At 43.4% G+C, this 21,714-nt stretch overlaps 2 protein-coding genes across 7 annotated transcripts in view; one reads left to right on the forward strand and one right to left on the reverse strand.

Moving 5' to 3' along the window:
- Positions 1 to 131: 131 nt before the first annotated feature.
- On the reverse strand, positions 132 to 5,070 carry ORMDL1 (ORMDL sphingolipid biosynthesis regulator 1). Of its 6 annotated transcripts, none has more exons than XM_015867864.3 (5): positions 4,977 to 5,070; positions 4,395 to 4,475; positions 3,148 to 3,328; positions 1,606 to 1,757; positions 132 to 790 (listed from the first exon to the last, which is right to left on the reverse strand). In XM_015867864.3, exons 3-5 carry the CDS (start codon positions 3,319 to 3,321, stop codon positions 655 to 657), a joined length of 462 nt encoding a protein of 153 aa, XP_015723350.2. In that variant the 5' UTR covers positions 3,322 to 3,328; positions 4,395 to 4,475; positions 4,977 to 5,070; the 3' UTR covers positions 132 to 654. The 6 variants fall into 6 exon arrangements, with proteins under 6 accessions (XP_015723350.2, XP_015723346.2, XP_015723348.2 ...); XM_015867860.3 differs by having other exon boundaries at positions 3,148 to 3,341; XM_015867862.3 differs by having other exon boundaries at positions 4,395 to 4,478.
- A 23-nt stretch (positions 5,071 to 5,093) lies between these two features.
- Positions 5,094 to 21,714, forward strand: part of PMS1 (PMS1 homolog 1, mismatch repair system component) — a 39,323-nt gene continuing 22,702 nt past the window's right edge. Inside the window, 5 exon segments of the mRNA XM_015867848.3 lie at positions 5,094 to 5,134; positions 7,263 to 7,416; positions 10,166 to 10,348; positions 12,398 to 12,500; positions 14,140 to 14,303. Of these exon segments, the coding sequence (XP_015723334.2) occupies positions 7,285 to 7,416; positions 10,166 to 10,348; positions 12,398 to 12,500; positions 14,140 to 14,303 (582 nt within the window). The 5' untranslated portion in view covers positions 5,094 to 5,134; positions 7,263 to 7,284.

The following is a 21,714-nucleotide window of genomic DNA, read 5'->3' on the forward strand; positions in this document are numbered from 1 at the left end:
CGTTCTATGGCGGGCCGCCCACTGAGGGAGGCGATGGCGGGATGTAGCGATCGCTGAGCGGGCAGACGGGCTTTGTCAGGTCTTTGTGACTAAACTTACAAGGACACATAAGGCACGAATCATTCCATCCCTTTTTACCAACTCTCACCATGTTTACTGAGACAATCTCGTACAATGCATTAACAAACACAGCCGTTCACAATCCAGAGCAGGAACCAGCTACTTTCACCTACCGACAAAGCGCTACCAGTGCTTTGAATGGAGGCTGCTGGATTAATTCATTAATTACCATCTGTATCACAGCTAACCAGTCACTGCTGAAACATCAAGCCCCGTTTCAGCAGTTATTCACACCTCCCTTGCCTGCCTCAGCCAGACCTACATCTACTCATAGTGCTGATACACTGCAGAGCTGGGCCTGCCCGCTGCTTCAGGAAACCTTCCATCCACAGGTTTCCTATTCACATCTCAGCATTTGAAGGCATCTTAATAACTCAGCTTTCACCCAGACAGTGCTGCAAGGAAGTAGTAGTAATTGTATCTCGGATGTAAAAGCATCTCTCATTGAATACAATTAGATAACAGCAGACTGTTCGTTTCCTTTGCCCAAGAAGCAGAATCTGTGTCAGGATCAGTCAGCATCGCACCTTCCATCTAGTACTTATTGATGCCAAAGATTCGAACGCCGTGCAGCTGCGGCAGCTTAGGAATAAGCACTGTGAGAAGAGAGGTGGTGTTGAAGATGAAGTGTGTCGCATCGTACTTTGTGTAGAAACTCGCCAGGAAGTACCTGCAGGAGGAAAGAGAGCACGCTTAGCTGCTGGCTGCCTTATCCACAGGCACACCAACACAGCAGGGCTACAAGGAGATGCTTCAGTGTTCAGGTATGTTTTACCCGTGAAACTACACGAAACTATCTTGGAAGAAAGAGGATTTGTAGGGGGCAGTTACATGTATTTATTCCCATTTCTTTCTGTGGTGAAATAACTCTGCAGAATAGCCTATCTTCCCTCTCACAGGCAAGCAGACGACTTCCTTTTAGGAAAAACAGAATGACTTTATAGAAGTGGATACTAAACACGTCTCAGGTTTCTTTCAGTTATGCAACCCTACTTTTGTCAACAGAGACAGGTGGTGCAGAGTTTCCAATCGGTCTATTTACATAACTAGTGTATACAGAAGGCAATACCCTGCGTCCCCTTTGGTGAGGACTGCCGCATTCCTCTCTACCTATTCTGTACCTTGTGATTTGCAATTACTGCAAAGTAAAGGACGTGTGCTAAGAGACTCTTAGCTTAGCTTTTCAATAGTTATGAATTCACAATCTTTTAAAGACCTTCAAGAGTTGATAGGCTTTCTCATAAGGTTTCTAATCTTTAAAAGCCGTTCCGTTAATAACTATTCACTAACTTCAACCTCAGTACTTGGAATTAGTGTTGAAAACTGTTGACTGTGTGGCTGAAAATATGTACTTCCTCCATCTCTAATGCAGATAAAAGCAAAAAACCCGAAAAAAGACAAAAGTAAATTGCAATTCATTTACCAGAGGCTTTTGAAGCCACGGTTTTACGACTCACTTTGTTCATAATACAGTTTAGAACTCACAGAATTATAGGAGAGATTGTGAAGAATTTTCTTGAAGATGTAAATTGTACTCCATAATCCAGCTGTTCCCAGTGTGTCAGGAGCCTCGCTTTCCCCTGATCGGGTGTTTCAAAAGGAGTCCCCTTCACTACATGCAAGAAGACAAACATTCCCTGGAGGAAAATAAATGAATATGCTGGTGCTTTTAGCTGTTATGCAATTCGATGCATTGCAAAAAACAAACAGACAAACAACACAAAAAAAAAAGAGTAAATGAACTCTCAGATAGAAGAGCTGCTCACCTGAAATAACAAATTATAAGAGAGCAAAGAAGAGCCAAGAAGTGCTTTGCTTGAAGTTAAGCACCCAGTGGCACATCAGGAATTAAAGCCTCTGTGACCCACAACCCAACGATTCATCTTCTACATTAGACAGCAAAAATCACACAAAGTCAACAGAATTTACACAAGCACTGCAGCAAGTTCTGGGCTGATGATTTCTGTTACTTTTTCCCAACACAGTACGAAATTGAGTTATGAGGCTGAGTTTGCACAAAGTAGAAATCTCCCTGGTGAATACTGGCAATATTACAAGAAACTCCAACAGCTTCCTCAACCTCCCACTAGCTTCTAATGCTTAGAAGCTGAATACCAGCAACCTGTTGAATACCATCTGTCCATCTCCTTAACCACGTTGAGTTCCTCGTTACTATCTGATGGACAGATGCTATGGATAGCAATTCTCAAAGATAAATTAGCAGCCATCAATTCCGGATAGGAGAGTTTAGTTTCAACAAACGAGCAAAGCTTCCAATTTTAACAATCATGTGTCTCTTATTTGCCAACTCCAAGCAAGAGTATCTACCTGAAAATATCTAAGACTTCAGCATTCACCCACAGAGATCACCAGCTCACGCACAGAGATGGAAAGCTTTATCCAGAGAAAAAAATATCTCATTTTTCTGTATTTTTATGGAGGAGGTGAAAGCTGAGCAAGGATCTTACAAACAGCTTCTGGTCCAGAAGTCTACTACCATAGAATTCATTTTCTTAATTAATTATCTCCTTCTTGCTTTTTCCAGCACCTCAATTTTAATAACAAAAAAGTCCCTTTCAGGACATCCCAAAGCTTATTCCACATTTCATTTTGCAGCAGTACGTGCAGAAAGAACCACTAAAAGTAATTTTAATGTCAGCTTAAAGTTTTCTGCATTCCAGGATGAACACATGTGGATTTTAAACAAAAAGTGCCATTTAAATGCTCCAATATCTAAAGCACAGTTTACATCCATTCTGCAAGAAAACTACATGGCCAGTGCATGCTATCGTCCCTGTGGACATTATCACAACCTAGATGAATTCAGTGAGGTATCTGAGAAATATTAATTAATTCTTATTGTTAGAATGATTACAATAGAAAGAGCCAACCCACTTAGCAGTGGCTGAGCCACGTACAAAAGGTGGTTTTGGTGTCAGTGTCCACACAACCCAGCTATTCCTCTTTTCACTTGCTTTTAAAACTAAGTATGTGTGAGCATCTATTTCAGCAAGGCAGGGTACTCACCAGGTTGTGAATCACATTTGTTAAAGTCCACGCCACAGGGACACTAAAGAAAGGAATGCTGAGCAGGACGATGTGAAGCAGGCCAACTCCAAGCGTGTACGTCAGCCACATTCCACGGCTGTTCATCACCCGCGTGTTTGGATTCACCTCGCTGTGGGCAACTCCGACATTCATTTTTACCCTATAGAACAAAACTGTTTATGGAGAGAGACTACTGTATCATAGAGCTAATACAAGAAGCTTGCAAATTAGGAAAGAGGCTGGTTTAAATAAGTAGGTCTGGAATGAATGCCAAACACAAGCTGAGGTGTATCTCCAGACCTTGAAGTGAAGTGTGATTTATAAAGAAGTCACTTCAAAAAGGCTGTTTGGGATTGTTTGTTCAACAACAACCAACCAAACTACAGGGATGATGTGGGATTAGTAAACTGTGCTGCCACAAGGGGAAGGTGTAAACCCACAAGGACACCAATCTTTGTAACTTTTATCCCTTAAATTCCTTTCTTCTGCCACTAACGCTGACCATTCTTGCCCAGTTCTCACCAGTTTCCCCCCATCTCTCTCACATTATGGCTATATGAGAATTTAGCATATACTGTCTGCCTGGCCACCTGTTGCTGGCAAGACTGAATAAGAGCCACATTATTCACAATATTCCTGCTTTTTTGTAGCATAAGATCAGATCCCAGATTTCCACCCCCTGCAGGTTTTGGAACTCTTTCCCTGCTGTCTTTATCTGCTAATAGCCAAAGGCTCAAAATGTTTCTACTTGACAGACATACACAAACATACACAGCACCATTCTAATCCTCCTTTCTATAGGAGATCAGCCTGGTTTGTTTCTGGTACTTGTTTGGTGTTGCAGAGGACCATCATATCTGTAACACCACAATGTAACAACACACTATAATGAGTAATAAGCATGTTAACAGTAGTTAGCTATATAAAAATAGATGCAAGGAACCCAAAGTTGAACTGTGGCAATGCCAATTATAATCACCCTTCGTTGCAAACACTTCATAGTTAGTCAGTACCATATTTTGATATACGGACTCTATTTGTTCCTCAGCATCTCTTGTTTAATCAGCTGAACATGTTCTTCATCTATTGCATTCCTGTCTTTTCTTTCCTACTGCCAGAAACCAGCTGTAATTTGGCTTCAGAGATTGGAACCAACTTATCTGCTTCCACACCAGGCTGTGCTCATTCAAGGCCCCACACAGCCATATCTCTCTGTCCGAACACACCTGCACACCCAGGACTGCCAAAGAACAGCTGCTTCACAGGGCTGTATCAACGGCCACAGGGTAGGAAGCGTGTGCTGCTACCTGCTGTGTGTGGAATAGGGTGAAAATGTGGTGAGGTGCCACGGCTGTGCCACACAGTGCATGAGCACAAAGCATCTCCCAGCCCACCACCCACCTCACCGCGTGTTTTATACACATGGTGACAGAACAGCCCAGAGAGCTGCGGTGCCCCATCTCTGGAGGAGGCCGGGCTGAACGGGCCCCGGGCAGCGTCAGCAGTTGTGGGTAGGGGCTGGCTGGGCTGTGAGTTCCCTTCCAACCCAACCGCTGTGTGATTCCACGTTCCCATAACTCGGGCTGTCAGGCCTACAGCAAGCCCGGTATCCCGTGCTGACAGCACACAGCCGCAAAGCCCCATCTCCGATCCATGTAGCACGGCGGCCCCGCAACACACACGGCTCCGGGGCAGCTCGGCCCGACACGCCCCGCCCCGCCGGCACCACCAGGGCAGCACAGCAGCCCCGGGACCCGCCACGGGCACCATCCCGCGCCCCTCCCGCTCGCCCCGGACCCTGCCCCCACCTTCCAGGCGCTGCGGCAGCTCCGCCGGCCGCTCTCGCACTGCGGCCGCCGAGGAGTTGAAGCGGGGCCGCAGGTAGCGCCGGGCGGCCGCCCCGTGGGCTGGGCTCCGCGATGGGAGGGGCCGGCACGGGCCGCCCACGGGGCAGCGGGACGAGCAGGTACCGGGGGCTGCGAGGGGGGCAGCGGGACAGGTTGTTTTGTCAGCCGGGGAGGGGGGAAAAAGGAGGAGGAAGAGAAAGGGAAGGGCAAGAAGTACAAGGGAAAGGAGGGCGCTTCCCACACCGCGGCAGCTGCCGCTTCTCGCGCCGCTGGGCCTAGGCCCGGGCCTGGAGCCGCGGGGCGGAGCGCGGTGCGGGCGGGAAGGGAGCGGGGTGGGAGGGATGGCTGCGGGGATTGCCTCTGTGCCACGGGCAGCTGGAAACGAACGTGAGTGCGGTGAGCCGGCTGTCGGGACGCAGCCTGGAGCTGCTGCACTGAATGGCGAAGTTACAGCCGTAGGTTACCGGCTGTGCGGCCGTGGGGCGGCTCGTCTGGATTCGGGACGGGCGGCCGCTGCACGGAAACACGGGGCGCGATGGGGCCGGCCCTGCTGCTCCGTGTAACGCCTCTGGGCAGCGCAGGGTTGTAATAGTGTGCAGCTGAAATACCATCTTTGGGGCACAAAATAACCAGAGCTCGGATGCGTTTCTGCGTGTAGCAATTACTTGAGGTACTTCCTACCAGAAACCCGGACAAACTTAGAGTTCTGCCACCCCGTTTTGCCCTCATCCTTCCTTACTACGGCTGTTGTGAGTTCTGTGTCTGCATGCTTCTGTGTTTATTTGCCTGTTTCCGACACGACCCACGAGGCAGCAGGTGTGGCTGTGCTGCTCACAGCCGCTGACGTGAGGTTTGGGACCAGGGAACAGACTCGGAGCTGCTTGGTCTCCCTAAGCCCTGCATTGCTCATAGAGCGGTTGTCTCTGATCTGCAGCGTTTTTGTTGTCAGCTTCTCCCTCCCCTTTGTCAGCATCTTTTCTCGGAGATACTCAGCTCCAGGTTGGTGCTTGTCGATAGATCATCAAACACTTGGTGCAGGAGTCCTACCTGACCTGTGGATGCGTGCGGAAGTTGTGTGTGTGATTAATGCTGGCCTGTATTCAGCAACACACCTCCCGTGTTCCTATGACTGTTTGGTGGAAAACAGATCTGTCAGATCAGCTTGCCACATCTGCAGGGCACGTTCTCTTTGGAATGTAAATGCTGTGGATAGAAAGAAAAGTTCTGTAGCTGTTCTCAGTAAAGTGCTCATTCCGCTTCATCTTCAAACACTGCCGGTTGAGTTTTGTTTTGCCTGTAGCCGTGTGTGTTCTTGGCCCTTTATGCTGAGTAGTGCTTCAGAGAAGGCTCTCAAGGCAGAGAAGTGCTGTGTGCTTGTTGTGCCAGCGGTGCAGACCCTGCAGGATAGTCCTGCTCTGGGGGCTGGCCTCAATGCCTGCACACCTTATTGCTGTCCTGGCTGGGTCTGCTCCATTCCTTCCCACGTGCTGGTAGCCTCGGGCTGGATGCTGATTGTGCAGTCACAGGAACGGGCTGTCCTCTACCGGGTTGCTTGAAGGGATGCAATAGGAGCCTGGGTTATGATGGGCTTTGTTTGCCTTTCAGTATAAATAATGGCCTTCCATGTCTCATAGTAGGGGGCTGTGGGTTACAAAAGCAAGGTGTTCCTTGAGGATCAGGGTGGTATAATGCTCAATCCATTCTTGAGATGCAAAGAGCTGGTCACGTTCTTTCTGCCACCTTTCTCTTATGTATGAAAGACTACGGTTATGTTCTTTGTATCATACTACAAGGATCAGCAAAGACTCTCTAAGGTTCTTTCCAACCCGCAGGAGACTGTGATACTGTGTGACTTCAGTTGGAGTTTGGTTAATTAGGCCTTTGTACATACTCAGTGTTTAATACCTGCAAAACTTTGCAGATCCACTTACTGTCTTCATGGCAGATTGTTACGACTTGGAACAGCTGGAATTTTGTAGCCCTTTGTAAGTGTTTCCATTGAGAGGAGCATCTCTATTGCCTTATTAGAATTTGAGGCATGTCTATTTTCATGTGCAATGCAGAGGAATAAAGAGACCAGCCTGAGGGCATGCAGTAAGTCTGGTAAGACCGTTGACTGCAGAGGAAGTGCTGGCCTGATGAGTCTTTGAAAGTTCCCCCTTAGCCTTTATGTTTAATTTCACATGTTTTGAAATGTGTATTTGTAATGTGCCTTTTCCATTCTATTTCTCCTGTCTTTCTATGCAGCTTCTTTGATTCTAATTCCACTATGAAGCAGCTGTCAGCAGAAACTGTTCGTCTGCTTTCAAGTTCTCAAGTGATTACATCAGTTGTCAGCGTGGTGAAGGAGCTGATAGAAAACTCCTTGGATGCCAGTGCTACAACTATTGACATTAGATTGGTAAGGCCCTTCTCCTTGTACACTTGTGTGTGAAATAGGGGCTGGGAAAGTTGTTCCTCTGCCAATGTACTTTTCAGGCCAATGTAATTTATGTATTTTAACCTCATACAGGAATAGTCCAAAATCAGTTCCCTGCAAGTCAGGAGACAGGCATACAGGAGTTGATCTGCAGGCGAGGTATTTCTCAGAAGCTGTTGTAGTGGTGAGGTATAGCATGAAGTCTTAGACAGGTTTGTATCCTTGCTAACTTGATCAGCCAAACTCCGATGGGTGATGTTATTTACTGTCTGTGCCTCATGTGTCAGCCAGCTTTTACACAAGACAGGGAAACACGTGAGCTTGTACTATAGCTTTAGATAATGTGATATTGCTTTCATTACAATATAAACCCAGTCATTTGATTCAGAATTGAACTGTAGCCTGGGCATTACGTGATAGCTGTTTGTTAATTTGAACCTCCTCTCTGTTCCTATTATAAAGACAAACACGCGGCTTTGTTAGCAGCAGGGTCAGCTACCCCGGTAGCGTGACTGTGCAGTAAGCTATGGAGTCATGGTTTGATTCTGGATGAGATGTGCTGGGTTTGAGTTCAGGTATGCTAGGACCTGCCGGTGCAGCAGTATTATTGCTTGTTTAGGAGTAGAGAGACTACATGGACATCAGCCTTAGCAATTTCCCTGACTGAGCTCTGACAGCAGGAATTGATGAGAATAATCTTTAAAGTCTGATTGACACCTGCATGTTCTAATTTAATAGAGTAGATGAGCAACTGCCTTTGTTTTTATTTAGAGCACAATTAGGGTTCAGGAAGCAGGTTTGTTATGTTATATTAAATGGCTGTTGTAAAAGGCAGGTGTTTGTTTCTGCTTCTCTTTTTCAGTGCGTAAAGCGGAAGCTTTAATTCTTACATCCCTCTCAGAGGAAGTTTAGCTCAGGATGAGAAGTTTAACTAAACAGCTGATCCATCTGGTTCCCTTAAAAGTTAAGACCTAAAACCACACGCTTGGCATTGCTGGGCCTAACTGTCTTTCATGATCTGTTCATCTTGCTAATGTTGAAGACTAATGAGAAAAGTGGGTTGTTTGTGCTATTTTAGCAAGCTGAATTGATCTGCAGAGTTGCAGTGAGGCACTGGAACAGGCTGCCCAGACAGGTAGTGGATACCCCATCCCTGAAGGTATTTAAGGCTGGGCTGGACCAGGCCCTGAGCAGCCTGATCTAGTGTAAATGTCCTTGTTCATTGTAGGGGAGTTGGACCTGATGACCTTTAAAGGTCCCTTCCAACTCAAACTATTCCGTGATTGTGTGGCTCTGTGAGTTCTAATGGGTAGCAGAGATGGAACCATGAAACTGTGATTAAAAGAGGAGGGAGTCAAACTGTGTGGCTTGGCAGCAGTGATCTGTTAGAATAACCTAAAGATCTTAAAGCATCACGTGGTATTCAGACCATTTAGCATGAGAGGGTGGTGTTGCAGAATATAAAGTTTTAATACTGTAATATTTGAAGTAAATGTGCCTGAGTAAAAGTGAATAGTATTAGGACTGAAATGGAACTTCGTTCAGTAATGTTTTGATTCAAGTTGAAGAAGATAAATCTGCTCGCTCTTTTTTTCCAAACCAGATAAATGAAACGGTTGTAGAAATTAAAATGGAACGCGGTGGTTTGTAGTAAACTGCATCCCTGGATGTGTTTAAGAGCTGTTTGGCTGTGGTGCTCAGGGATATGATTTAGCAGAGGGTTGCTAGAGTTAGGGTACTACAGTTAGGCTGCGGTTGGACTTGATGATCTTCGAGGTCTTTTCCAACCTGGATAATTCTATGAATCTGTGTCTTAACATGATTTTATGCCCATTTTGGCTCTGTCATAGTTTCCATGTTGTTTCCCAGCAGGAGGTTGGTTCAAATATTAGCACAAACATTGTTTTTCAACCTGAACTTAACCTGAACATAGTATCACTGATTTATATGGAGAGGAAAACATATCCATGTTTGTACTATGTGTCAATGAAATATTTATAGTTCTTAGGCTACCTCAGAATCTTTTGATGTTTTGTAGTGCAGACTGGATGCGAATACATGTATTATCTTTAGTTGCTTTTGAATTGCATTCATTTTTCTTTGAGAAGCAACCTGTGAGTAGGTTACGTTTTCCTTAACTGCAGCCAGGCTGTGTCCAGGTGGCAGAACGTGGTGAGTTTGCTTAATCAGTCATAGTTCGAGATGGCCCCTCGTGTGCTCTGCACATCATCAGTGGGCTATGGAAACATGGGAACCACTCATTCAAGACCATTTTTGGAAGCAAACCAGATGTGTGATTGCCTCAATGTACCACACACTAGGCACACTATTCTGTATGACAGATCATAATCTCTTTAGAGAGCCACAAATGTCTTCTGTGAAAGTTTAGTTAGCCATCCTGCAGTTCTACCGTCCTTCTCATCCTGCTTGTGATTTATTTCTTTTTGGATGCTGTTTCTATGTGCTGATTGTAGTGTTGCTGGAAGGAGGCATTTGTTTGCTGTGTGTGAGTTTGAGATGTTAGAGAATCTGAAGTTCATCTTTCATTTATCTGTCCTAATTACCTGGGCTGTCAAAGTTTTATCTGCTTTGTGCAGGTATTTATTGAAATGACAAGTAATCGCATATACTGAGATACTGGAAGAGAAGCAGTACTTACAGTCGCTTTGTTTGTCCCTTAATACGTTATTCTCTATTGGCAATTCATTACTGTTGTTTTTTTTATACTTAGGAGAATTATGGGTTTGACAAAATAGAAGTAAGAGACAACGGCAATGGAATCAAGGTTGCTGATGTTCCTGTAATGGCAATTAAACACTTCACCTCCAAAATAAGCTCTTCTGAGGATCTCGAAAGGTTGACAACGTACGGTTTCCGTGGGGAAGCCCTGGGATCCATTTGTTGCGTATCGGAGGTGAGTGGCTGGACTTGGGTGTTGTGATTTGTGCACATCTGTGAAAGTTTTCATAACATGTCACTTCAGAGTCTTCAAACTGTTCTGGCAGCCACTGGGAACTTGTTTTTGGAACGGCCTGGTTTGTTTGTGCCTCCTTTCCCCACCCTTAAGTCATATCATAAGGGTTAGGTAGCAGTATAGATGTCCTGTTAGTGTCAGTCCTGTGCACTATCATACCGGTTATACCGGTGCTGCGTTTGTTTTCCTCAGTAAATATCCATCAGAGACAGTTTGGTTAGTGTTTCCTTGTCCTTTTCTGCCATATCAGGGTATAGATACGTGATTCCTTGGAATGCTGGTTTGCCCCCTTAGTGTTACGATCCCTAAGAGCTTGGCTGAGTTTGCTACTTGAATCCAGCTAACTGGAAATAAGAAGCAGCAGATGGTGGCCAGGAGATATCACTTCAGGACGCTGATGGCCCACATAGCTGCAGTTCTAGTAAGGATTTCTGCCTCGATGTTATCTAAATGATCAACAGTCATGGGATCTTCTTGCAGTCCATGTTGTTCCTTGACATGCATATGACTGCAGTTGCACAAACGGCTGTCTTTATGAGTAAACAGGAACCTGCTCCCTGGCCTGAGTCTGATCCATATATTTGTGTTAACAGGGCTGACATTGACAGCGTACTGATATTTAAGATATAACTTGTAGACTAAAAGGAAGTTGGTTCAAAACCATCTGAGAAATATTCAGACTGTGAAGCACACGGCATCTACCTGTTCTGTGCTTCTCTGCCTTTATGTCTTTGTGCTGAGACAAGGTCGAGTTTGGACTTCTATTTCAGTCTCCCAAGGATTAGATACTGCAAGAAGATACTGAGATTGGTGTCTGATGGCAACTGACAGCTCTTGAGGTCAGGAGAGGTGTCAGAGGGTGAGAGAGCCAGACTCCCTGCTACCTTGGGCTACGTTCGCATTGCACTAAGTGGGAGTGGGTTGTATATTTGGATGGAGGTTTCCAAAGAGGCTTTCAGAAGTGGTGGCGTGCTGGTGGATGATGATAGGTCTCAGTGGTCCTGATGAGTTGTCAGGGCAGGGTGCCATCTGTACTGAGCATTTAATCAGCCTGTGTTGTGTTTCGTAAGATACGGGAGTTGGTCTGACTGGTCTATTAAGTACTATAGTAGGTATTATGCTAATATGGGGATCAGTAATTACGTTAATTAAACGCTCCTGGCTTTAATTGCATTCTGCCTGCCCAAACTGCCCCTGAAGTTTCAATTAAGAGGTACATATGTTACTACTGGCCCATACCTAGGCCTGTAACATTGTTGTTTCCAATTAATCAATTACTGTTTTTCTCTCCAGAGGCATGGCTGAATTCAGAGTGATTCATATGAGGAAACTAAAATAAACCAAAACATCCTGAAGCTCTGTGGGAGTAATAACCTTTGTGTCTCCAGGGCGCTTTAAGCACGGTGGCTCTTTGTTCAAAACACTGGTAGCTTAACTCACAGAGCTGCAACTTTATTGAACTGCTGGAGTGTAACTGGTCTTGCTAAAGGTGATCTGTGTCTTACCTTAGCAGTTTACAAAACACAGGGCTTCACGATTGCCAGATATGCTGGGTGTGGAAGATTATTACAGTCTTTGATAGTAATTAGGTTTGTGTAATCTCACCTGAATTTAAGAAGTTGTCACAGTACGTCTTCTCTTGAAGGTTGCAAATGAGAAGTTATCGGTTGATGTAGTTGTTTAAGTTGTGTTGAGAGTAGAAAACAAAGAAGTATGTGTTGTAGGTATGAGGAACGGCTTATACTGTGTAGTACTGTGGTGGAAATGAGTAGTTGTTAACTAAATGGTTGGGAAAATGAGTGATAATGCAGAATGTTTTCTGTGACTAAGAAACACCTGTAGGAGAAGGATTTTATAAACTAATTATATGTAATTGTGGTGGCAGAAATAATATGATGTTAATAATAAGAGTGATAGCCAAGCTTATCTGAGCTCATTCTGATCTTTTTGAATCCTTGATTAACATGCTTTTACTACTATTATTCACAGGTCTTGGTCACAACAAAGACAGCTGATGATGATATCAGCACTCAGTATGTTTTGGATAGTACTGGGCATATAACTTCCCAAAAACCTTCCCATCTTGGTCAAGGTAGGATATTGTGTTCTAGAGTTGTGTTGTGACAAGGATTTTGTTTCTCTGGGGCTCTGTTTGATGTCAAAATACCTGTTCAGTATTTAAAGGCTGAATGTGATATCTTGGCTGTAAAAATCTGTTGCCTTATGTCTGTCAGCCAAGAATGTGTTGTTAGTGTAAGAAATAACATCTCAGAAGCTGCCTCAGATAGTAATTTTAATCTAGTTCTGTCTTACCTGACTCTCTTCTTCAAGCTGACAGAGTGGAAATAAAAGTTGTAATAATTCTGTGCCCCAGGTCCAGGCACAGGCAATATGTGAAAACTTGTTCAGAGTCAAGATGATGTTTCTGTATGTGGCAGAACCCTTTCTTAAAAGGGGAAGAGTTGCCTTATTCCTGTTTGAGGGAGTACCTGGAAGCAGCTCGGCTGTTGAACCAACCCAGTGAAGTTGTGTCTCTTGAAATTTAGCTGCGTGAAAGATAAAGGGGTTGCCCTCGCCTCACAGGTGGCCTTACTGTTCAGACTTGGTGTGGGCTTGGGGTACCCTTGGTCTTTCGTTGTACTCTGTTCAGCTGTTTGTTTCCCAGTAAGGCCACACTGTATCCTCGCTTCCACACTCGGACAGGTCTGTGATCCCAGAAGAGGTGATTGCTCCTTTATTGTGTTTAGGGTGGGCTTCTGAGAAACCAGTCACTGCTTTTCTTTAAGGATACATCTGTTATTGTCCTTAGCACGTTCATGCTGAGCCACACAAGCTCCTTGTCAGTATTCTGCGCCATGGTGGGTGTGCTGCCTTGTACATCCAGAGCGCAGTCTGCCTGCCAGACCTGGCTCTCACTTGGTCTGCTGTCTGGCAGCAGGGAGCTCCTGACTCAGGAAAGTTAGGGTTAGTTAATGGGCAACTCTTGTAGAGGGAGCTGAATCTGACAACTCTGTAATATAGGCAGTTAATTTTAACAAGAACATCTTTAAGGTTCAGGCTGTAGTATTTTCTACAACCAGAGAGGCCCTTTTTGGAGCGTGTGAATTGCACGGCCTTGTGTTTTGTCAAAATTGTTTAATGGTTGCTTTTGAAAAATGAATTCCATGATATCTCATTAATACCCAGTAATATGTTTGTAGCTAAAGAACCTGCATGATTATACTGGTAGATAAATACCCTTCTCACCACATACTTTGCCTTAAGCAGAGGTACCTGGCCTTTCAGGTATACCCTAATGGGAATGCCAGCAAAAGGCCTTAATGGAGCTCAGCATTCCTTTGCCTCCAGATGTGTCTTATTGGTTTCTAAGTCTGTTAACTTTCCTTAATAAAGTGCTTAACTTATTGTGCGCCAAATGAGTCTTTGGCTTTAATTAATGGCTAATTCTAAGTGCTCTCTGTGTGTACCAATGAATGCTTAAAGCTGCAATCATACCTCCACACAAAGGGGAATCAAAGTTTATGTTGGTACTTAGTTAGCAATCACCTTGTGAAAATGTTATTTCTTAAGCTAATTTAATCTAGTAATCTGATTTATTGTTGCTAGGGTTTATTTGCGTGCAGTCGTATACAGACAGGGCCCTTCAAGGATAAACTAAGTTTCCCTGCTATCCAGATGGTGATATGCTTTCAGTATAATGTCTGCTTGTTTCTTCCTCACCTGCTGTGTAGGTACAACAGTGACAGTCCTCAAGTTGTTTAAGAACCTTCCTGTGAGGAAACAGTTTTACTCAACAAATAAGAAATGCAAGGAAGAACTGAAAAAAGTCCAGGACCTCCTGGTAGCATATGGCATCATAAAGCCTGAACTGAGAATAACCTTTGTACATAATAAGGTAATAATCCTTATTTCTCTGTCAGCTGTGCTTAAGGGTCTTTCTCTGATGAATTTGTGCAGTTAATACGTAAAATACTTGATTCCTAGGAGTTGTCTTTCACCATAGATGAGTTTTGGACTTCTGCTTCTTTCTTCATTCCTTATATATATATTTTAGGATGGTTTCAGATTTTTATCTTAAACTTAAGCTTTTCCAAGCCTCAGGCTCAGTTCTGCCTTTTGGTCTGCTCCAGCGGATACTGTGGATGGATGTATGAAGTATAAATGTTGTCTCCTATGTTAATAATTGAAGCTAATTGAGCCAGTTGTTTGTTACTTGGGGGAGACTCTGGGGGATCAAATTTGGAGGCTTCCTGGGGACTGCTTTGACTTCACAGGCTACCAAACAGTCATTTAAATATACAGCTACAGGAGTGACACGTTGGGCGATTCTCCTTTCCCTGACTCCAGTTTCACATAGCTCATTTTATTGGCCGTGCTGCTGCTTTGGATGCATTGGAGGAAATTTAGGCTAATGAATTCTCAAGTTGCAACAAAGTATAGAGTGACATCTCCTGGCCAGAGCCCTTAGCAGTTCTTTCTCTGTTCCAGACTACTTCTGTTTGTTGACCTTCCTACTTTCCATATTCTTTTATCTGTTTTAGCAGTTTCTCTTTACTGCCAAACATTCACAGTTGAGTTCCCTCTCAGCGGAAATAAGTAACGCTGTGCTTTCTTGAAAAGACAATAGATGGTCCACCTGTTTCTGGAGTTGTCTAACATGCTCTGATGAGATATTATATATAATATGATATTATATGTATGTACTTCTATGTATCTCTGTAGATATTAAGTGTAGATATTGTGAAGAAGAAAAAGAAACAACAAAAAGCCAGCCTTGTGGCTACTGGATTTGTATGCCAAAGCTGAGTAACTGCTTTCAGTCTTACTTCACTGAGACTACAGAAAGCTTGAAACCATAGACTGCAAGAGTTTGCACTTGGTAGGTTGCATTAAGCACTCTGACAGATTAAGTAGTACTTCATAGAATTGGTGTTAAGTATTGGTTACTAAAACTAATTGTGTATTTAATTGGTGGTGTGGTTTTTCCCTCTTCAGTGGGTGTGGTGAAATTTTTCTCTTGAAGCAGGGGGTTTTATTTACTGTTGTTGATTGCTGCAGTTGAATACTGTACATCAACTGTACCTTCTGTGAACCTCTTTCCCTGTGTGACTACCATTTGTCTTCTGTCACGCATCTGAAGTTTGACAGACTGTGTTGGGGAAACATCTTTTTCTATTGTAGAATGTGGTTGTTCAGTTGACCGTCTTGAACTAGACATTTATTGCATGGTTGGTACAGATTTTGTGTGATCCAAGCTGTTTGGAAATTCCCCTTGATGTGCACAGAGATGCCTCTGTCCTATCAATCTGTTCTTTTGCTGCTGTTGAAGAAAGAGTGCAGCCATTGTCCTCTAGAATGTCTTGGTTTTGTTGAAGGGGATGGCTGTGAAATGCAATATAGGGATGTTCTGTCATTACATGATCTCTCTGCACATACAAACATTTCGTTAAGATTCTGAAAGCTGAGGGTATTTTAACAGTGCAATTGTGCTTTGAAGTCTAGAAAAAAGCACGCTGAAAAGGAGAATGCTGAGGAGTGAAAAACAGTGATGAGGATACACACTCTGGGAACCTGTGATTGCGATCATGTAAACAAGACCTGACAAAATAACATGAATTGGAATTTTCTCCTGACATATGTGATGTTTCTGTAGACAGGTAGTCTTAAGGATAGAGGTTATTGGGTGGCTTTCTGGAATAAAGAAGAGACTGGAGGATTGTTTCAGCCGTCACTATGCACTTTGACAAGGGAGGGTGGTAAGAGCTGAAAACCAAACTCGTGTAGCAGCTAACAGGAGCTCATCTCAGGTGGTTGTCTCAGCAGCCCAGCTTAGGAAGTGGCACCTCCGTGTTACAAATCAATCTGTTTCTATTTGCTAGGAGTACACTAAGTCTGCCTGTCCTCTTTGCTTCACAGGTAAACCCTTCAGTGCCAAGTTTAGGTAGGCAAGTTTGGTAGGATAAATGAGTACAGATGCTTTGCGTAGCACATGTTCACTGTAATGAAAGGAATTTTGCACTGCTGCCCTTATGTGTGTTTAACTTATTTACAAAAAACATTAAAAGAGAAGCTGCTCAGATGCGTTTGAACACAAGAGGTCGCTCAGTAGCTGTTGTTGAGCTGGGAAAATCAAAGGCCCAAGACATCATATAGGAAGTGTAGTTTGTCTGCGCACATGTAACTGCTTTAAAAGAGTCTGAGAATTAGAAAAAAACAAACAAACAAAAGGAGAGGAAAAAAAAACTCTATCCGAATATACATTCCTATATTTCTACTGCTTTTGTCATTACTTGCAAAATAGAAGCTGCCTATTGCTTCATAACTTTTCAGAAATCTGAAGTGCTGCCATTTCAGTGCATAAGTTTCAACAGGTTGACATGCATTTGTTTTGCCATAATATCACAGTGTGTGACTTTGAATTCTTCTTCCTTCAGATGCTAAATGCTTTTCTCATTGACATTATTAAGTCCAATTGCAAGATGTTTTTCCCTTAGCACTCCTATAGGGTATGTATGGTAGGATAATGCACTACTGAATAGGGTTGTTATTTTTGGGCAGTGTCTGTCATATTTCTGTCTGATGTGTGCTAGGAGAATGAATTGCCTTTTTAAGTAGCTTTGTTTGTCGTGGAGCTGGAGGGTTATATATTAGTTTTAAAAAATGTGTACGTCCAATTACTCAAACGAGTTCCTAGAATCTCAGATTCCTGAGGCTGAGCCAATACTTACTGCTGCATAGATGATGATAGACGTCAGGAGTAAGATCAGGTTCCAGGACTTAAAAGAGCAAAGAGGTAGCAGAGATATTCGGTACTGCAGAAGGAGACGAGGAAAGATGGGTTGAAGAAGTAGGAAGGGTAGTACAGTACAGTGCATGGCACAGAGCTCTTAAGTCTCAAAGGCAGTAAGCCGGTACCTTCTAAAATAATCCTTCTTAAAGTCCTGTGTTCTGTAAGGAATGAGAGTGGAAGAAAGCTTAGCTCTCACCATACTGAGGAAGAATATATGTGTGATGAGGGAGATATTTTCATTCATGTGTCTGAAGTTAGGCATCTGAAAATGGCTGTGTAAGAGATTCTAGGTTAAATCTGTTTTGGGAAGTCAGGCTTATTCTTGAGCTGTTGAATGTATATGCATTTTTAGTATCCCCTACACACTGGCTGCATGCTGTATTTCCACTCTGTTGGTTTTGTGTGGGTTTTTTTTTAAATAGACAGTGCCTTATGTTTCTGAATGAGATTTTCCTATTTATTTTTTCTTGTGGTTGTGCCACGCTGTGTGTCTGTGTCACTACAAATGAAATTATTGCCCTTAAATGTTCAATTTGTTTGCTGTTGAGAGTGATGCTCTTACTGCCTTGGGGTAGTTGTTAAGTACGTAAGTAAAATAGGTCTCCCTCTGTCAATCCTCTTAGGGTTTATTTATTGGTGTCCTCGGTCAGTGAATTTCTGACGGGAAATGATCAATTGCTGTTTCTGCTCAGAATGTTTTGTTTGCATTAGCAATAAATAATGAATCACTTTGCAGATCAACCCTTGAAGTACTATTGCTATTTTGACAACTTGGATTAGCTGGTGCTCCTTCTTTTTATGAAGGTTTATCCTGCCAAGACATTCTTTGAATACTGATAATGTCGATCCTCTTGCCAGTATGGTTATGTTAGAAAGGTATTTTTCTTCTTTCATCACCATGTTCCTTGAAAGCATATTGAATAATGAGACAGCCAAATGGAAATAATTTACATGAGTATTCAGCAAGTTTATTTAAAGTTAACATTATCTGAAAGCGTGCTAAGAACATTCCAAAGTCAGCTACTGCTGCCACATCAAACCCCTGAGCCCAAAATGCCACGTTGTAGCCCCTCATGAGCTTGGGCTGTGCTGTACTAGCAGCACTGCTGGGCTCTGCTTGGATCAGACTCTTCACCTGCTCCTTCCCAATTCGTGCCTGTGGCCCGTCACCCAGTCTCAAGTCGGTGGTGATGTTTAAGGGATACTTTAGCCTCTTGAAAGGTTATATGCTTCAACTCTGTTCTTGTTACTTGTGTTCCACAAAAAGCAAGAGGAGGGAGGACACCTGGTAGTTGTACCTTTTTTTTTTTTTTTTTTTTTTTTTAACAATTTCAGGCATAGAAAGGCTGAACAAATTATGGCAACAGTTAATGTAGGTGATGCCTATCAACAGGTAGCGCCATATGCAACTGCTGCCATTCACAAAGCACGGTTGTGCCCTAAGGCTCAATGCGTTTTCCAGTTCCTATTGAGAAAAATCTACAAAAGGAAGTGTTTGTTTGTTTTTTTTCTAAGTGCTTGTCAGGCCTGGTGTTTTGAAGCCTTGGTCTAGGGCTGTTTTCTGTTTGTTTCTGGGAGAAAAGAACCTCAGGATGCAGCCGGTCTGTTCTACAGCTGTTTCTCTACCTGTGGTTGGCATTGTCTTAGCCAAAGCCCTTTGGTGGCAGTGGCTGGTGTTTACCTAAATGATGCCACCAGGTGCAGGTATGTACTATGTGAGGTGCTAAGTATTTACTGTGTGAGGAAGTGCTGCTGCTTCATTATCTGAATTAGTTTAATGTAAGATCTTGGAGAAGTCTTGACCTCCTACAGCCTGTATCCATTAATCCAACAACAGTTTGTTTCTTCTCTCTGAGCTTTCCATAGTGACTGTGGGGTTTTTTTTTCCTCCAGAGATGAAATAACCAGAATTTTTTTTCATGATGGGATCACACTTGACGTTTATTCATTCTGCTTCCAAACTCTTGTTAGCTGCACACTGAAAAGAAATCTGATGCTTAGCATTAACAGCAGCACATAAGCACTTTCTTGATTTGGAAAGGTTACTCCGTTTACTGTAATGATGATGATGGACTCCCTTCCTCATTTGTGCTTTAAAATATAAAGGGGAATTAGTAAAAATCTGCAGTACTCTGCAAGCAATATGCATTCTAGTAGATCTGGAATTCAGTCTTTTTTTCCGTTCACTGTTGAGTGGCTTCACTTAGGAAGCCCAACAGAGAGTTAATTCTGATGTTTTTTGTGATGTGGCCACCTGTCCACTAGGAAATGCGCTGAGACCCTCAACTCAGCTTACATCAGCCAGAGAACAGCTGCCAGATGGTAACTACTTTTGGTCACTACCAACCTGGTTGAATTTGAACTGGTGACCTAGAGGTGAAATGCTTTATATCCTATTACTAATTCCCTGAGGTTTCCAGTTTCCCATCCATCACTTTTTTCAAATGACAGCCCAGTATATGTCTGTAATCTCAAAACAATTACTGCTTCATATAGGCAGCCTGGGCCACGGTATCTGAGATTTGCTTCTGGCTCTTGTAAAGCTTACACGTTCCCCTTGCAGGCTTAAGACCTGTTAGAGGCAAAAGGGCATTTCTAAAGCTGCGTGGGAGCTTCCCTGCTGCCTTAGCAGTGAGCTTTGTAAGAGTTAAGTATGCGGTCTGTTACTTTGCTAACCACTGTACCGAAGAAGGCTTTTATACTCCCTTTTTAATATGGAAATTGCTGTGAGGATGTTGCCTTCTCTGAAGGACTGTTTAGATTTTGACTGTTTTTCTTGTTCCTGTTATAGAAATGCAATTTCTCAAACCACCACACTTGACCAGGTGTGGTAAAAGCTGCCAGAAAAACCTGAACGTTCTTCTGTCTTTGTAATTCATGAAAACTTTGGAAGGTCTGTTAGCAGAAGGCCTGTGGCTCCCTGCAGTACCTTTCGGATCCTCTCGTAACTTACCTTCCAGTCCCCAGACCAAGCACTTGTGTAGTGCATGATGCTCAGGAATGCATCTTCATTGGGAGAGTGCTCTCAAACCACACGTGGGAAATTTGAGCAGGAAATACTTAAGAATTTGTAGAATGAACGGTGCAGTGGAAAATAACTACCTTTCATCGAACTCCATTGATAGCTGTGATGTCTGATGCCTTGGGATAGAGTCATTGAGTGCATCTTATGAGTGGGGAGAACAGTGCCTTGGATTTCTCTGTTCTGTGCTTCCAGCAGTAGATGAACCGTGGTCAGTTATAAAGTGGATGAGGTAACTGACTCCTCAGAGGCAAATAGAAAACATTTGGCGAAGGCAGTTATGATTGGGTAAAGGGTTGTGTTCTTTAAGGTTAACTGAGAAATTGCCATAATGACTTGTTTTCAAGGGAAGATTATGCAAGAGAATCACCGAGTCTTGGAATCACCAAGGTAGGAAAAGACCTCCAAGGTGATCTATCCAACCATTCACCTGTCCCCAATATTTCCACTAAGCCACGTCCCTTAGTACAACATGTAAAGGTTTCTTGAACACCACAGTGCTCTCATTAAGGCAAATTACTATGGTTTTTAAACCAGGACACCAGCTTTGGCTTGGTGCAGATCAAACAACACTGGTTCAAGGTTGGGATTTTAAACTACACTGCTAAGTCTTAATATGTTCCTGATCATAGGTGATAGCTTTTCTTCCACTGCAGAGAAGTGCTTCCCTTCCCAGCCATGTTTCTGTGCAGCATGAGCAAAAGTTTGCTTTCGTGGTGATGGCTTTTTTCTTGTTTGCCTTGGACTGAATTAATACTTTTGATATTGCTGTCTGGCTCGGTTCCTGTTCCTGTGCTCTTAGCAAATAGCAGGCACGGTTTTGGTTGTGAGGCAGCCTGGTAAGTTGTTCGGTTTAAAGTCAGGAAAGCTAAGAAAGACATTGCCCCAAAGAGATAACTGTCTGAAGTAAGATATCAGGGGGGTGGGATTTTTGGAACATGTAAAACAAAGTTATGCTGTGAAATGCAGTTCTTGCTGTTGTTGCTCTCTACAGTTCAGGTGCAGAGCTTGCTCTACTAGACCTTTACACTCTCAGACTTTTTACGGGATAAAAAACTACAATGATTATCACACAATAAATGAAGAAGAAAGATTGGATTTGGGCACTCAAAGTCCACCTTAATATCAAGAATGTCAGTTGTGCTGTGGAAGGCTGCTCAAGTACTGCTATGTAGCAGTAAGGTAAGCAAGAGCAGTTAATCTCAGCATAGTAGTTGTTCTGCATTACCATCACCAGGAGCAGTGTCCAGTCCTCAGCTCTAACTGGGGTTTTTCCCCTTGTGATTGCGTATTGCTGTGGCTGCTGGTAGCAGATCTAGAGCGTGTAAGATGGGTTGCAATGAGGATTGGCGGCACTTTTTCCATTGTCCTTCCTTGGGGTTTTTGGGGTGACGTGCTGCATAGCTGTTATTCTCCTCAGTGGCAAATATTAGGTAATCTCTGTCAATCGAGGTACCTACGCTTTTTCCAGTCATTCGACATTTTTCAAGGAAA

The sequence above is a fragment of the Coturnix japonica genome, chromosome 7 (assembly GCF_054131305.1).
Source record: "Coturnix japonica strain WE chromosome 7, WE-NBRP24, whole genome shotgun sequence".
Taxonomy (NCBI): domain Eukaryota; kingdom Metazoa; phylum Chordata; class Aves; order Galliformes; family Phasianidae; genus Coturnix; species Coturnix japonica.

Bases quoted from the DNA above. Each gene is read 5' to 3' on its own strand.
- ORMDL1 (XM_015867865.3), bottom strand. From the start codon at position 3,321: ATGAATGTCGGAGTTGCCCACAGCGAGGTGAATCCAAACACGCGGGTG. The intron at 1,758-3,147 runs GTGAGTACCCTG...ATTTTCCTCCAG, and splicing joins CAAATGTGATTCACAACCTG to GGAATGTTTGTCTTCTTGCA. The intron at 791-1,605 runs GTGAGTTCTAAA...TTCCTCCTGCAG, and splicing joins ACAATCTCTCCTATAATTCT to GTACTTCCTGGCGAGTTTCT.